Below are 14,059 nucleotides of genomic sequence, written 5' to 3'. Positions count from 1 at the left end.
AACCACTAAAATTTTTGAGACCTTAGTACATGCTTTTTGCAATAGAAAAATCTTAGCCTTTATTATTTTATTTAATTCTTACAGCAATCCTGTGAATTAGGCACCTTTGTTTCTCCTATTTTATCTGTGAACAAACGAGTGTAGAGAGGTCAAGCAAATTGATCCTGGTCATTCAGCTAGGAAGTGATAAGAGTTTAGCAGACGTGGTGAAAAGATGTATCTCTGTTTCAAAAGCTCCAGCAGAAGTGTTAAGGCCACTCTCATTGACTGACTTGGGCCACATGTCCATCCTTGTACCAATCAATGAGATCAATGGGACAGACAGAATGATTGATTGGACAGATTGAGTCATGTGGCCACTTCTGGAGCTAGAGTAGAGATCAGGTCTTACTACAGAACCATGAGAATGGAGATGACTGGTGATGCTGTTCCCTAAAGAAAAAGCAAATCTATTCCAGAAAAAGAGAAAATGGATTTTAGATAGAGAAAAATGACACATGACCATTACCCCTCCTAAATAAATTTTTATGGGTGTTTAAAAACTATTTACTACCAAAACTTTTATCAAAAGTGTTAGAAAATTTTAACAAATAGCAGACTTGAGTTATGCATAGTTCTATCAACATCGTTACTAAAAACACATACACAGACAAAACAAAAACAAAAATGCTGACCAGAAAAGTGGAGTAAAAAAAATGACCTTAATAAAGTAGCTCATGATTAATCAAGAATATCTTTGAGATCGTTCAATTATTTCAACACATTTCATTTACTGGCATCAAGAATTAATGAGTAGAACCTTGGAATTTGCTTCTTGTTATAGATGATTAAAAATGCCCTGAGAGTTTTTATAGCTTCCCTCAGGTCTCATGGGCAAAAAAACAGTGTTTCTTAGATTTAGCTATAGAGATTTTTCCAGGAAAGCATTTCCTAATTGGTGATTCTCAAAGCCCTTGAAGTTTTCAAAGGATTTCCCATGTTCCTTGCACTTAAACTTGACATTTTCCTATGTTTTATTGTTTGTTTTAAAATACACAACTGGCATATAAATTGTATAAAAAGTTACCTTTTTAAGAGAGCTCTTTGGGGACAGAGTGTGTAAAGCAATGATCCTCAAACTCTGGCCTCAGGACACCTTTTGTTCTTAAAATTATTGAGGACCCCAAAGACTTTCCTTTATGAGAATTAAGTATAACAATATATATCATATTATAAATTAAAATTGGGAACTTAAAATATTATCTAGTCATTAGAAATTAAAAAACAACCCATAGTATATTAACATAAATAATGTTTTTCTTAAAAAATAATTATATTTTTCAAAAATGTATGAGCAGGTTGAATTTGTTTTACATTTGTGAGAATCTTTTTAATGTCTGATTCAACAGAATATAGACAGTATTTCTTTTCTTTTTTGGCTTCAATCTATCATAATGTCTTGCTTTGGTTAAATATATCAAGTAAATCTGTCCTTATACAAATGTGTAGTTAAAAAGGGAGAAATACTTAAATAGCTTTTTAATATAATTGTGGATATTCTTTTTTAATACCCTTCCAAAATTCAATGACTAGTAGTTTAGTCTACTAGTCTACTAAACTGAAAGTTTAGTTGCAATGTTAGCTGCATATCAATAAAGTCTCTTACATCTATTACTCTATTTTGAACTGTAAAATGCAGTCTTTTATCCATCATGATTTATAACACTGTGCATTTAGAAAATAATAGATCATTAAGTTATGTGGATCTTCCATGTGTTGACACATTTTGTTATAAAAATCAATATATCACATTCCTTAATATCAGTAGTGATATCTTAAGAACAGACTTTAGGCATTAGGATAATCTCAAGCTCACAGTGATGGGTAAAAACTTTATCAAAATTTTAATTTTTGCCTAAAAGCTCAAGTTTATTACTGTCAAAATGCTGTCAGTTGTCTTCTTTGAAGAAACAGGTTCACTTCATTCATTCAAAAAAATATCTGCCAAATACCCAAGTCTATGTGTTAGTGGAAAACAAATAATTACTAGTATAGTTTGGTGCTACTCCTTTGATGTGTGAAAGTGACAGCAGATTTATCCATTGCTTTGAGACTTTCAGTGCATTTGTCAATACAATGAAAAAGCAAATAACATCTTAATATTTTTATGAAATAGTTTTGACTTTATGTCCTGTCCCCCAAAGCATCTTAGAGATGCCAGAACTTCTGCTATAAAGTGAACAAGCATAACCACTACTGGAAATCAGGTTGAAGTTCTCTGCTGTGGAGAATTTGAGTGAGTACAGCCTTAGATTAGGCTTATTCATAGCCAGACATTGGTTAGGTTATGTCTATAATAGTGAGCTCAAATCAAAATCATATATTTTAAATAAGTCAAGTGATTTTTGTAATGCATTCATTTATAATATCAGGTGACAAAAGGATTTTGTTTCTTTTGTTTGTGTATTGTATTTTTGATGCCATAAAACAAAGTGAAATTTCTGTCTCCATGGTATGTGCATTTAATCCTTTGCAAATAGGACTTTTTGAGTTTATATTGAAGATGATGGGTTTTCCTTACATAATAATTTTTTAAATAATTAAGGAGTATGTTTTACTTGTTAAATGCAAACTATGTTGTTTTTTCGTATGTACTTTAATTCATGTTTAATGTGAAAATAAGTATTTTTGAAAATAAAAGCACATTTTCATACTCAGCTAAAGTGATGAATGCCCCAAGGTGTTTTAGAAAATATATATTATTATGAAAGAGGCTGTCAAATAAAAAAATATTAATGCTTCACTACATTGTGTTGCCATGGATGAAACCAGCTATGCATTGCAGCACCTTGGGCATCCCTGTGTTTTAAGTTGTATAATTTATATGCTCTGTACGTAAAAGATGGAAGACAAGGAAAAATCCCAGCCCCTCAGATCACTGGAAGGAATGAAGGAATATAATGAGTACATTGGATCATGAGCTGCCACCTCATTGTCACCTTACTTTCCTCTGGGTTTTAGGTCTTCAGCAGAATTCCAGTATTCCCAAGAAGAATTATCAATTATTCCAATAACCCTTCTGTCCTAAATAACACTAGGACCTCAGTCCATGGGCTAGAGGATACCAGTGTCTTTCACAGCTATGCAAATCTCAGCTGTCTCCAGAGAAGAAAACTCCTTGGAAAGCTGAGGGGTGGACATGAGGGAGGGGGGAAGAGAGAAGGAGAGAAGCTACTCCCAAGATAGATTCCTGCATCCTGCTGATTTTCTTTCCTTTCTCCATGGTCACAAAATGATCACAGTAGTTATCAGATTAGTTTCATCTTTTCATCTCCATAGTCACCATGCTTAGGTCTATTAGCTTTTCAGAGATCTATAAAATATTTAATATTTTTTTAAAATTGTAGTACTAAAATTCCAAAACTGCCTCATTCACATTAATGAATATTAATTAAATCACTGAAAAGTGTGACATTAGTTCAAAGTAATTGTCAAATTTAGTATTAAAACAATTCCATTACATTTTGAAATAATCTGTAGACCACCTTGTCAAATCCTGTACAAATTCCTGAGTGTATATGATTACTGTTTAGAAGTCATAGCCAATCTTGAATTAATTGGATTACTCACAGTCTAACAATTTCAAAAAAACTATAAAAATTCATTCAAATTATATACAGGAAAAAAAATTACATTTAGTGTAGGGCACAAAGGCATCTTACTGTGTTTACCTTGATGTGTGATGGGAGCTTCAGACAAAGTGTTCAGAACCCTGGAAAATTTTAATATAGTCCTGGCAAAACTGCCACTTTTGACTCAGGTGATAGTTTATCTCAAAAGCACATATGTTATTAAAAAAAAAAGTCTTTTCCAGAAAGCAGAGTTTGCAATGAGCACACTTTGGTGTATTTTAAAAAGAAAGCCACTCTGTGAATTTTGTGTAACTCCAAATCCTTGATTAGAAATTTTCAGCATCATTAGCTACATGAGGGAATTATTATGTCTTTGCTAGTACAGCAAAAATATTATGTATTGGGAAAAAACAGAAAAAAGATATGTGTCCTCAGAATTTGACTGATTTTATTTCTTTAATGCTGGATGAAATTTTTCTTTTGCATATGAAAATTCACCAATCTTTTATGGTTATGCAGATACAGTGGTTGAAAATGGTCATTTGTCTTTTTTTCTTGAAACAAGTAGAACTCCAGTACTCACGGTGATAGAAGCAGATGGCTTGGAAATGATCTTGTAACAATACTAGTGACAATCCTAAACAAAAATTCATTTCTCCTTAAGGTGAAGATGGGAAATTATGTTTTTTTTTTTTAAAGTAATGAAAGTTTATTAAGAATAAAAAGAAAGTCCAGGAGCAGTTGCTTATGCCTGTAATCCGATATTTTGGGAGGTCGAGGCAGGCAGATCACCTGAGGTCAAGAATTCGAGACCAGCCTGGCCAACATGGTGAAACCTCATCTCTACCAAAAATACAGAAGGTTAGCCGGGTGTGGTGGCACGAGCCTGTAGTCCCAGCTACTTGGGAGGCTGAGGCAAAAGAATTGCTTGATCCTAGAAGGCGGAGGTTCCAGTGAGCTGAGATCGTGTCACTACACTCCAGCCTGGGTGAAAAAAAAAGAGAATAAAAAGAAAAAAGTTAACTAATAAATTACATAGTCCTACAGGTACCTACTTAATAAAAATCTTCCGATGATGATGAGTTACAGATCTGGAAGCATCATGGCATTGTCTTGATAACGGTTTACTCAAAGGAGTTAAAATGACTGTGATACTCCCTTCTTCTCTCTTTCCTTCCCTCTTTTCCTTTCCTTTTTCTTCTTTCTTCCTTTTCCTTCCTCTGTTTCCCTTCTTCACTACTCCTCTCTCTCTCTTTCTGAATCCACTTCTTTCTTATTTTTTCTTATTCTCTTTACACTTGATCTTCACTAAATTGCAAAAGTGGGTCAACTTTTACTTCTAGGATGATACTATAAAAGTTTTCAAAGGCAAGAATTTTTCCTTGGACATAAGAAGAACAAGTGCCTTCTATCTAATAATTAATCTCTTAATTGGTTGAATTTGCCTTAGGATAGGAAAGCTCTGTCTTGAGTTTTTTTCCAGCCACTTGCCCATTATTGGTGGACTCTAAAATTCTTGGCAATTATTCTGTTAAAATTCAGGACCAGGCTGGGCACAGTGGCTCATGCCTGTAATCCCAGCACTTTGGGAGGCAGAGGAGGGCGGATCACCTGAGGGCAGGAGTTCAAGACCAGCCTGGCCAACATGGTGAAACCATGCCTCTAAAATTAGTCGGGCATGGTGGCAGGCACCTGTAATCCCAGCTACTTGGGAGGCTGAGGCACCAGAATCTCTTGAACCTGGGAGGCGGAGGTTGCAGTGAGCTGAGATCATGCTACTGCACTCCAGCCTGGGTGACAGAGTAAGAGTCTGTCACAAAACAACAACAACAACAAAAAATATTCAGGATCAAAACTTTCTGTTTCCAGTGTCATAGCACCTCAGCCTCATTGTTCAAGTCTCAAAGAGCGTTGCATTTCCAAAGGTAAGTGAGCCAAAAAATTGCACTCTGATGTTACAGGCCTAAAGGATCTCTGAGAGGCTTGATTATAATTCCAATCTTTTCTAGAATGTTCAGGATTGTTTCAGATAATTCTTTTGGTCAAAGGTGGGTGAGATGAACAATTGCACTTTGATGTCACAGGCCTAAAGGATCTCTAAAAGGCTTGGTTCTAATTCGAATTTTTTTCTATGATTTTTGATGGCTACAAATAATTCCTTTGGTCAAAGAAACATTGGTGGTTGCAACCTCTTAAGGATTTGTTTCATCAACCTTGTCTCAGAAACACCATAGGAAATTCCAAATGCATTTAGGTTAAGAATCATATGAAACTGAAAGGAGAGCCAAAATAAGTGAGATAAACAAAAAATCTCACCATTTAAAAATGTTCCTTCCATGTGTTACCTTAAGCAGTAGTGTTATGGAGTGTGTGTGTGTGTGTGTGTGTGTGTGTGTGTGTGTGTGTGTGTTTGTATCTGCCTGTGTATGTGTGTGTATATTATGAATATATGGTCATGGTCTTAGTCTGCCCCTACATGTGGAGTCATATTCCATGCTGGGATCGAACATTAGACCACCAGGTGACCTGATTCTAGAGCTAGCCCACACAGGGTGCTTGGCTAATTAGTTTAAGTTGCCATGTGCAATGGATGGTGAGTGGTTTATATTGCAGTGCCTAAGGGGGCTTGATGAATCTAGATGTAATCTGACTGACATCCCATGGGGGCAAGGCAAGGCCTTTCCAGGTCATAGTGAAATTGGGAGTTTGCTTGGATTTTGGCGAGGTGTAGTCTATGCATTGAAGACAATGTTGTCTACAATGGAAGAAACAGGTTAAGTTGGTCAGACCAGAAATCAACAAAAGGGAAAATTAATCTTTAGGTAACTTAGGTGATATAAAAGCCTTTGATCCGGTTAGATAATCTTTTTTCATCAGTTGATAATATCTTCAACATAAACTTGAAAAAATCTCTACAGTAAATAATTATTTGTCATCCTTTTCTAGGAAAAAAATACCGAATTTTCTCATTCCATGTGACTAAATGTGCTAAGCTAGTCATGGCATGTATGGAAACATTGGCTTATTATGGAAACATGATGGATGCTTTGGTTGTTATTTTATATAATAAAGGATGATTCCTTGAGGTATGCAAGAATTTAGGCATCCTGGGAGACGAGGTTAATTTATAAGTTACCAGGATATTTTATCTGTGTCATCACATGATGCACATGTATTTAAACAGAGAGAATCCAGTCGTATTTTCAGGAATGGGCGGGCAGATATTTAACACCCACCCAAAATCAAGAGAGAGTTTTCAAATGCCATGCCTCCTCTGTAGGACCCTAGAGGTTCATATCCCCTCTAACTGGAATCACTGTTTTAGTAAGTAGGGGAGACAGGCCTTAAAACTAGGTCTTATAATATATTCTTTGTTACGTCATTGCCTCCTTGCTTTGAGGCGCTGCAGTGACCTTTTCTAGGTTAATTTGAGTATTTTCAGTGAAAGAAAAATACATAATAATTGAACGCTTACTAGGTGGTTCCTACCAGCAGAAATGCTAAAAACCACAGCAAACAGTGCAAATGTTGCCTAAGAAATAAGAGAGTTTAGAAGAGAGAAAGGAGAAAAGAAGATCACAGTATGCTTTACAATAAAAGTCCAATCTGAACTAAGTCTTAGAAAATGGTGAGATATGGTTTGATAAAAGTTGGCAACAACTTGAGATGAAGTGTAGAAGCAGAATCAAATGTGGTTACCAAGAGGGTAGACCAAATTGTATATCTGTGTGTGTGTATGTGTGTGTGTATTTTTTTTTAACTGTTTTGTTTTCTTTTTTTTTGAAATGGAGTTTCACTTATTGCTCCATTTCTATTCAAATGGAATTTATATCTCTAGGTCCTTGAGGAATCGCCACACTGTCTTCCACAATGGTTGAACTAATTTACACTACCACCAACAGTGTAAATGTGTTCCTATTTCTCCACATCCTTTCCAGCATCTGTTGTCTCCAGATTTTTTAATAATTGCCATTCTAACTGGTGTGAGATGGTATCTCAATGTAGTTTTGATTTGCATTTCTCTAATGACCAGTGATAATGAGCATTTTTTTCATGTTTGTTGGCCTCATGTGTGTCTTCTTATGTAAAGTGTCTGTTCATATCCTTTGTCCACTTTTGAATGGACTTGTTTATTTCTTCTTGTCTTTTACTTTTTTTGTCTAAATCAGAAGTACAGAGAAAATGCTATTTGATTTATCAAGAAAGAAACTATTAGTTCCCTTAAGAGAATAATTGTAATAGAGAGGTGAGACATTGTTTAATAGGTGGAAACAGGACTGAGAGAGGAAAGGTGCATATGGGTGAGTGTGTATGAGTTTGTGTGCAAGGAGGCATAAAGCTTACTCATTCTGTGTGTCTGCATGTTGTGTCTGAAAGGGGTTGGGCGCGAAGGGGTGGAAGGCAATTGATGGAAGCTGAAGTTGGCAGTGAACCATTCATGCAATGCAGATATAGTCAATGCTTTTCTCCGAAGTGTGATTCATATAGAAATGGCATAAGGAGAGTGCATCTCCCCAGCGTGAGCAACACATTTTCTTTTCTTCCAACAGGACCGGGCACATTCTGGTTCCCTGGAATGTGCGTGATTTCTCAGTACCGTGGTTACATCATATCATTTAAAGCTATTTCTTTAATGAGTTTAATTTTCAAGTCAAGTTTATAAAGAAAGGCTTTTTGAGAGGCACTTGTTTATTTATTAGGTAAAGACTGAACTTGGAGAATCTTAGGTTACTAATTTGTAAGTTGAGGGTATTGATGGCTAAATCTGTAGCTCCAAAAAGTGCTCTTAGGATTGGAGATAAGTTATTGTCTTAAATTATAATATAATATGTTTAAAATACATTATATTATATCACATATATTATTATAATATAATATAAAATTTATATTATATATTATAATGTAATATATTTATAATATTTTATAGTATTTTATAATATATATTATATTATAATATAATTTAATATTTATAATATAATATAATATGTAATATATAATATTTATATTTTATAACATATATTATAATATAATTATAATATAATATATGTTAAAATTATATATTATAATATAATATATATTATGAAATATTATAATATATATGATATATTTAAATATAATATATTATATTATATTATATTACAATATAATATAATATAATATATTATATTTAATATAATATAATATTATTTTTGAGTGCCTAGTACATTCCTCACAGAAGCTGGAATGTACTAGGCACTCAAAAACCAACAGCTTACCTTGAAGTTTGTGATAAAAGTACAGATGTCCATTTTTCTTTCCATGGCTTCTTTTTCCTTTGTCAAATATCTTCAAATGCGTCTTTAAATTCATCATCTCTACCTCCCATATCTCCTGTACTTCTTGGATCAAGGGAACTCTTTCAGTCCTCAAATTGTGATCTCTAATGCATCCTGTCAGTGAAGTAGGCAGTTAATTTGGGCTCCTCAAATTAGACATGAGGTAGAAGAAAGCTTTTGAACTTGGAAAAATAATATGAAAGATAGCAAAGGTCTTGGAAGATAGTCATAAAATTTAATGCAAATCAAGGTAAGTTGAAGAAATGTTACATTGAAAACATGATGATAGTTTTCATGGAAGGAAAGTAGGAAGGAAAGCAGACCCTTTGGAGAAGGGGAATGAAACATCTTAGAACACAGAAATCCTACGGACCAAAGCTAAAAGTGAAACACTGAGAATAGTCATGGTACTTGTTTGTTTCCCAAATGGGTTGTTGTGGCTCCAGGGTGACTCCATAGAAACCAACCCTAAGTGGGGTAAAGTGTAGGGGGGAACAAGGCCTTGCTCCTGAGATTTGTACCCCAGAAGCCCATCTGGGAATAAAGCTCCTTTCAGAGTCAACTATTTTGAAAGTGTTTTATCACCTGCTAATTACTAGCAAACATCAGGAGCATTTTGTGTATTTCAAGAACAAGTAGCAAAACAAACAAGGAGACTGAAAAGCCATCTCATTACTGCAGATGTCAGTCAGCTAATATTGTGTCTTTTTCCCCTTGTTTCCAGAGCCTAAAGTAAGCTGCAAATTAGGCCGGTCTGCGTCGACATCAGGTGTGCCTCCTCCATCAGTCACTCCTCTCAGGCAAACTGCTGACCTGCAACAGAGCCAGGTACCATCATCGTTAGCCAATCGTGATTGACTTCCTGTGATGCACCTTGCCAAATGCTCCCCACCTCTGTCTGTCCTGTGGCTGTAGACAACTTTTGCATTTGCTTTTATTTTTCTATGTGTGTATAGGTTGGGAGGCAAGGGGGATGAGTTCTGGCAGTCTGTGTTTTCATCTGAAAAAGAATGTCTTTCTTCCTTGTGATTGGTGGTAAAACTTTCTTTGCTGTTTGTTATCAAATCGTTTTTGTCTCTGGTTTCCATCATTCTGTAATATAAATGTAGTAAACTTGTACTATATGTATTGGCTTTAGTGATTATTTTTTTAATTCTTTCTCTCTTTCATGTTTTGTGTACTTTTATACTGTCTCAAAATTTATCAATATTTGATAAATTTATCTACTTTGTTTTATGTAGATTTCTTTTTAAATGTTTTGTCCACAACACTTGCACAGATGTTGTCAATGAATTTGTACATATCTCTTAGCTCTTATCCTATTATACTGTAATATTTTTGGTTGTTTTATTTTTATTTAGCTAGGAGCATGATTGTAAGACACTGTTGAATATTGATGTCCTTTTAAATATTCATATCCTAACTCATTTGGATTGAGTATGGCAGCTAGTCTTTCTTCTTTCTTAGGCTATAGAGACAAATTGACTGGCCATATAATCAAGATATTTAACAAAAACTGCAGATTAATAAGGCAACCCTTAAATAAATGACCTTTCTCTCTTATATCAACAATATCAGAAATGTTCTCAGAAAGGGAATGTAAGTGTTCATGCATGGTAAACGAGGTCTCAATTATCACTTGGGGAAAAGAGACAAGAAATAAAGGCATAAACTGAAATATCATTTAATCCTTTACAGTATAATATGTTGCTCTGATGTTCATTTGGGTACATGGTTGTGGAAGGGGAATGAGTATGAGGAAAAATCACTACACATAAATGTCCTGTCTTTAGCTCACCCAATAGGAATTCAATAAGTTGACTTAATTTGTGAGGCCTAATTGTTGTTACTATTAAGTATTATGGGTGTTAAGTAGGGTGGTGTCATTCTGGAGTGATTCCTCTCTGCTTCCTAGCTATAATCTTTGCATTCATGAAAACCTTCTGAAATAGTAATTTATAAAACAGTGACCATACCTCCAAGGGAACTGTCCATTACTTATTAGCAAATTACATATTCTTCAATTATTTTAAATGCCAAGCTGTTCTAAAAACATAACTAGGTAGAATAATTGCATTTTTTTCTAATGAGAGACATTGTACCTCAGTATTTTTATCTGGCTTAAATATGCAAAGGGTTTAATTTATAAATATATAAGGTATCTACAAATACAAGGAATGAGAAGCTTCTCTCAAGGGCATCTCAAGTACCATTTAGATCTTCTTGTGTCTTAATTTAAAATGTTAAATGCCTTTATAACTAAATGTACCAACTCAAACACTTTTTGGATATAAAAGAAGTAGAAACAGTAAGACACTGAATATAATAAATAAGATAAACTGCCAACTTAGCTGATGAAAGCTATTCCAAAAATATTCTATTTACCAACATTCAAAGTTTAAAAACATTGAGTACCAAAGAAGAGAAGTTTAGCTAATTGGCAGAGGATTGCACTAATACAATCAAGTTTTCAAGTTTAGGATCCCTGCTAGCATACTGCCCTCAGACTCTCAGAGAGGTTTCGTGTTCCCTGTTTTTTGTTTTGCTTTTTTCCTAATTGTCTTTAGAGCTGTTTCACCCTACTTCACTTCAAACTTCAAACTCTCAATGAAAGCAGGTTCCTGGGATAAACTTCCAGAATAGAGACAAGATGTACTCTTTGTGCCTTCATATCATCATCCGTTTGCTCACCTGATGGGACATTCTTCATTCTTCAAAATGTATCAAGGGAAAAAGCCTAGTGCACTATTTATATGCTGTTAGTTTCCTTACCCGCTGACAGAGATTCTGACACACAGTCAGATCATACATGGGCTGTCAGAGCTACAAATTAGAAAGCTGGCCTCTGGGCTTCTTCTCTGCAGCTTACGCTCAGTTACAGTATGCATGTATATCTATACTCGAGGTGAATTGGTAAGCATAGCTCATGTGAACATTGCTCTGAAGTCCTATGACTTAGAATTCAACTAAAGCCAATAAATACTTATTAAAAGTCCTTTTCTCACCTAATTCCCGTGCCCTCAACCATAGTGTTGACTAAGATGTCTCTTTAAATTACAATCAGGATGGCACTGCCCTGTGCTCAGGAATGCAAGACAATGAGATAGCAAGGGGAGAGATGCCAGATGTAGGCGATGGGGAGGAAGGCAGCAAATCACACTGCCACGTGTGTACCTATGCAACAATCTTGCATGTTCTTCACATGTACCCCCAAACCTAAAATGCAATAAAATAAATAAATGGGGGGAAAAAAAGATGAGTAAAATGGTTGAATCTAACAATAACTATTCATACCTAAACAAGGATAGGGAACACCTAGCATTATCAAACAATCCCTCTGGTCACTTTTTAAGCAGTTTCACAGCACTAAGATGCCTGGTTGTTATTAAAAACCCATAATTCTTAATAAGAGATGAATAAACTCCATACTAGGAAAATCATTGGAAACCATGTGATCTATTTAAAACAAACAGAAGGCCGGGCACGGTGGCTCACGCCTTCATTCCAACACTTTGAGGGGCTGAGGCAGGTGGATCACGTGAAGTTAGGAGTTCCAGACCAGCCTGACGAATATAGTGAAACCCTGTCTCTACTAAAAGTACAGGTATGCGTGGTGGCGCACGCCTGTAATCCCAACTACTTGGGAGGCTGAGACAGAATGGCTTGAACCTGGGAGGCAGAGATTGCAGTGAGCTGAGATTGTGCCACTGCACTCCAGCCTGGGCAACAGAGTGAGATTCTGTCTCAAAAAAAAATAAATAAATAAAACAAAATCAGTCACTAACCTCTAAAATAACTCCAGTGGTGCTTGTCTGTGGAGGAATCTGGTCTTACGAAGGCTGTGACATTTCAGTCACATTACGGGCACTATCCTTCATGCAGAAAGATGTGTGTTACTTTTCAGATTGTTGTTCTCATCCCATCTCTATTCAGTTGTCTTGGTCCTAGTTTGCCACTTACTGTTTCATGTTGTGGTTGAAGCTCTCTAAGGAGTGTTGCAGGTGGAGGCAGGTGGGAGTGCTTGACGTCACTCCAGCAGAGATTCTCAAAGGTGACCAGAGTGACTGGCCCCCATGCCAGTCACTATTGGCTGGGGCCAGTAGTGACAGCCCACCACCAGAATTTGTGTATAAACAAAGAGGAAAGTAATGTTTGCTTGACTTTGAAATCAGTTTTAGCTTCAGGTAACTTCAGCAGACATAAGTTCTGTAGAAATGTATCATTATATGTGACTGGAGCCTCAAAATATATAAGAGAAAATGGAAAACTCTGGAAAAAAATATAAGTTCTGAAGCATTTAGAGTCTGCTCCAAAACACATTATTCTCTGACACTCAGGGAGATAAAAATAAAATTTTATTCTTTCTTAATTTGCACCTGAGCAAATAGACTAGACATGGGGCTTTTGCAGACACTTTCCTGGAACTTCCTTGCAATGCAGCCATGTTTTGGCATTTGCCTTCATAGAAATCTTTGGAAATAAACTGAATTTTTGTGGCTATCATTAGAAACTTAACTTATTTTCTCAGTTAAAAAAGTCAAACTGCACCAGAGTCACGTATTGAACTTGGAGAACACGTGACTTTCTCTTTTTCATCCTCTGTAATAGAGTAGGAAGCCATGTACTCAGAAGAAAGAGATGTGAGCGCTCTTAGAGACAGCAGATGATGTTCATGTGATTCCTCCATCTCTGGCTGATCTCAGCTTCCTTCTTCAGTGATCCCATTGGAGGCAGTGCCATCTATACTCTTACTGCACAGGTGATGGTATAGAAACTGAGGCATAGGCCATATCAAACCATGCTTTTCTGCAAGAATGGAGCATCTAAGGTGTGTCTTCAAACAAAACTACAGCTCTCCTTGGAAAAACGTTCCTAAGATATGTTTGAATTCATTTTCCTAGGAAGGATGGGGGAGCCACAGCCTCCACTACACACAAACACACATACACACACACATATACACACATACACACAAGCACACATACACACACAAACACACATGCACACACACACACACAGAAACAAGCACACACACACACACAAACACACATACACACACAAACACACATACACACACAAACACACACACAAACACATACACACACACACAAACACACACAAACACGCACACAA

At 35.8% G+C, this 14,059-nt stretch overlaps 1 protein-coding gene across 6 annotated transcripts in view; it reads left to right on the top strand.

The window, feature by feature from the left end:
- Nucleotides 1–14,059, top strand: part of NYAP2 (neuronal tyrosine-phosphorylated phosphoinositide-3-kinase adaptor 2) — a 305,362-nt gene that overhangs the window by 236,522 nt on the left and 54,781 nt on the right. For all 6 annotated transcript variants that reach the window (XR_005200372.1, XM_017529148.1, XM_017529147.2 and 3 more), the window contains one exon: nt 9,651–9,754. Coding sequence is in view for 5 of the 6 variants with exons in the window: in XM_017529148.1 (XP_017384637.1) it covers nt 9,651–9,754 (104 nt within the window). In the remaining variant the exon portion in view is untranslated. The remainder of the gene's footprint in view (nt 1–9,650; nt 9,755–14,059) is intronic.

This window comes from Cebus imitator, unplaced genomic scaffold, assembly GCF_001604975.1.
Source record: "Cebus imitator isolate Cc_AM_T3 unplaced genomic scaffold, Cebus_imitator-1.0 Scaffold57, whole genome shotgun sequence".
Lineage (NCBI taxonomy): Eukaryota > Metazoa > Chordata > Mammalia > Primates > Cebidae > Cebus > Cebus imitator.
Note: the sequence above shows the minus strand (reverse complement) of the source record. Positions and strands in the feature narration are given on the sequence as shown.